This window comes from Trachypithecus francoisi, unplaced genomic scaffold (genome assembly GCF_009764315.1).
Source record: "Trachypithecus francoisi isolate TF-2019V2 unplaced genomic scaffold, Tfra_2.0 Lachesis_group8, whole genome shotgun sequence".
Taxonomy (NCBI): Eukaryota; Metazoa; Chordata; class Mammalia; order Primates; family Cercopithecidae; genus Trachypithecus; species Trachypithecus francoisi.
The window spans coordinates 894,559-895,854 of NW_022681473.1; the positions used below are offsets into that span (position 1 = coordinate 894,559).

The 1,296-nt window shown below is 64.5% G+C and overlaps 1 protein-coding gene across 1 annotated transcript in view; it reads left to right on the forward strand.

Annotated features, from left to right (window-relative positions):
• Window positions 1-455: 455 nt before the first annotated feature.
• Window positions 456-1,296, forward strand: part of MUC2 (mucin 2, oligomeric mucus/gel-forming) — a 37,109-nt gene continuing 36,268 nt past the window's right edge. The window contains 2 exon segments of the mRNA XM_033205645.1: window positions 456-561; window positions 1,239-1,296. Of these exon segments, the coding sequence (XP_033061536.1) occupies window positions 486-561; window positions 1,239-1,296 (134 nt within the window). The 5' untranslated portion in view covers window positions 456-485.

A 1,296-nucleotide genomic window follows, 5' to 3' on the forward strand; every position in this document is an offset into this window, starting at 1 on the left:
GCCCCTTTCTGGAGTCAGGCCTGGAAACTGCCCCAGAGCTTGGGCCCCGGAAAAGCGTTGGTCCTCCCAGGGTAACATGAGCCTGATCAGGCCTGGGGACCTGCTTAGCGGGGGTCTGGGGGCCCGTGGAGGGCTACGGAGCCTGACTGGACATGCTTCTGGCAGGACGCCCCTCCCCCGGCCACCCTGGGCTGTCCTGCTAGTAGCTGGGCGCGTTCCCTGGGTGTGTGTTGGCACTCAGGCCACAAGGCTATCTTATCCTGAAGAAGGCTGTGTTTACCCAGGGAGCCATAAAGAGATGACCTCTGATAACCTGAATCAATATTTCCCCACTGGGGCTTGGGCCACTGCAGCTGTCTTCTTGATCATCTGGCAAATGCCACACCCACCCCTTGACCCTCCCCTGCCTTCCTGCCCCCGTGCCAGGACATATAAGGACCAGACCCCTGCCCCCGGGCGCAACCCACACTGCCCTGCCAGCCACCATGGGGCTGCCACTAGCCCCTCTGGCAGCTGTCTGCCTGGCCCTGTCTGTGGCAGGGGGCTCGGAGCTCCAGACAGGTGAGAGGGCAGACACAGGGGTCTGGGGCCTGGCAGAGTGTCCTGGGGGCAGGGCCGGGTGGGCAGGCGAGTGGCATCTGGGAGGAGGAGGTCCCCATGTGCATTCTAGCAGCATGGGTGGCTCAGCTGAGGCTCCTGGCCTGGGTTGGTCCCCCGCAGCCCCCGGCCCTGCTGACTTTCAGGGGGCTGGAAGGACGGGGTTCCCTCGCCATTCCTCTGGGGTTGACTGCCCGATGACAGGGTGGGTCTCGGGGCCAGCACCAGGTGGAAACAGCAGCCCAGGCCTCAGTGAACTGTGTCATTGTCCATAGGGGAGGAAGGGGTGGCCAGGACCCCACCAGAAGGCCCCATTCTCAGGTGGCAGAGACCATTGAAGAGTCGGGGCAGCACAGCCCTTGCTGGGGAGCAGGGTGCCCAGAACCTCCTCCCCTACACCCCGCTGGGCACCCGGCCACACTCCTCAGCAGGCCGGGAGTAGAAGCCCTGAGACCGCTGTGGTGGGGTGACCAAAGACCAGCAGAGGGCCTGCGGATAGGAAGGAAGCTTTCCCGGCCAGGGGCCCTGTGCTGGGCTGGAAGCTGCTTCCAGGTGCTTCCACAGGGCCCTCCTCTCGAGGGTAGCCTGGGCAGCCTTCCCCCACCGGGCCACTCACCCCTCATTCACTGCTGTTCCCTCAGAGGGCAGAACCCGAAACCATGGCCACAACGTCTGCAGCACCTGGGGCAACTTCCACTA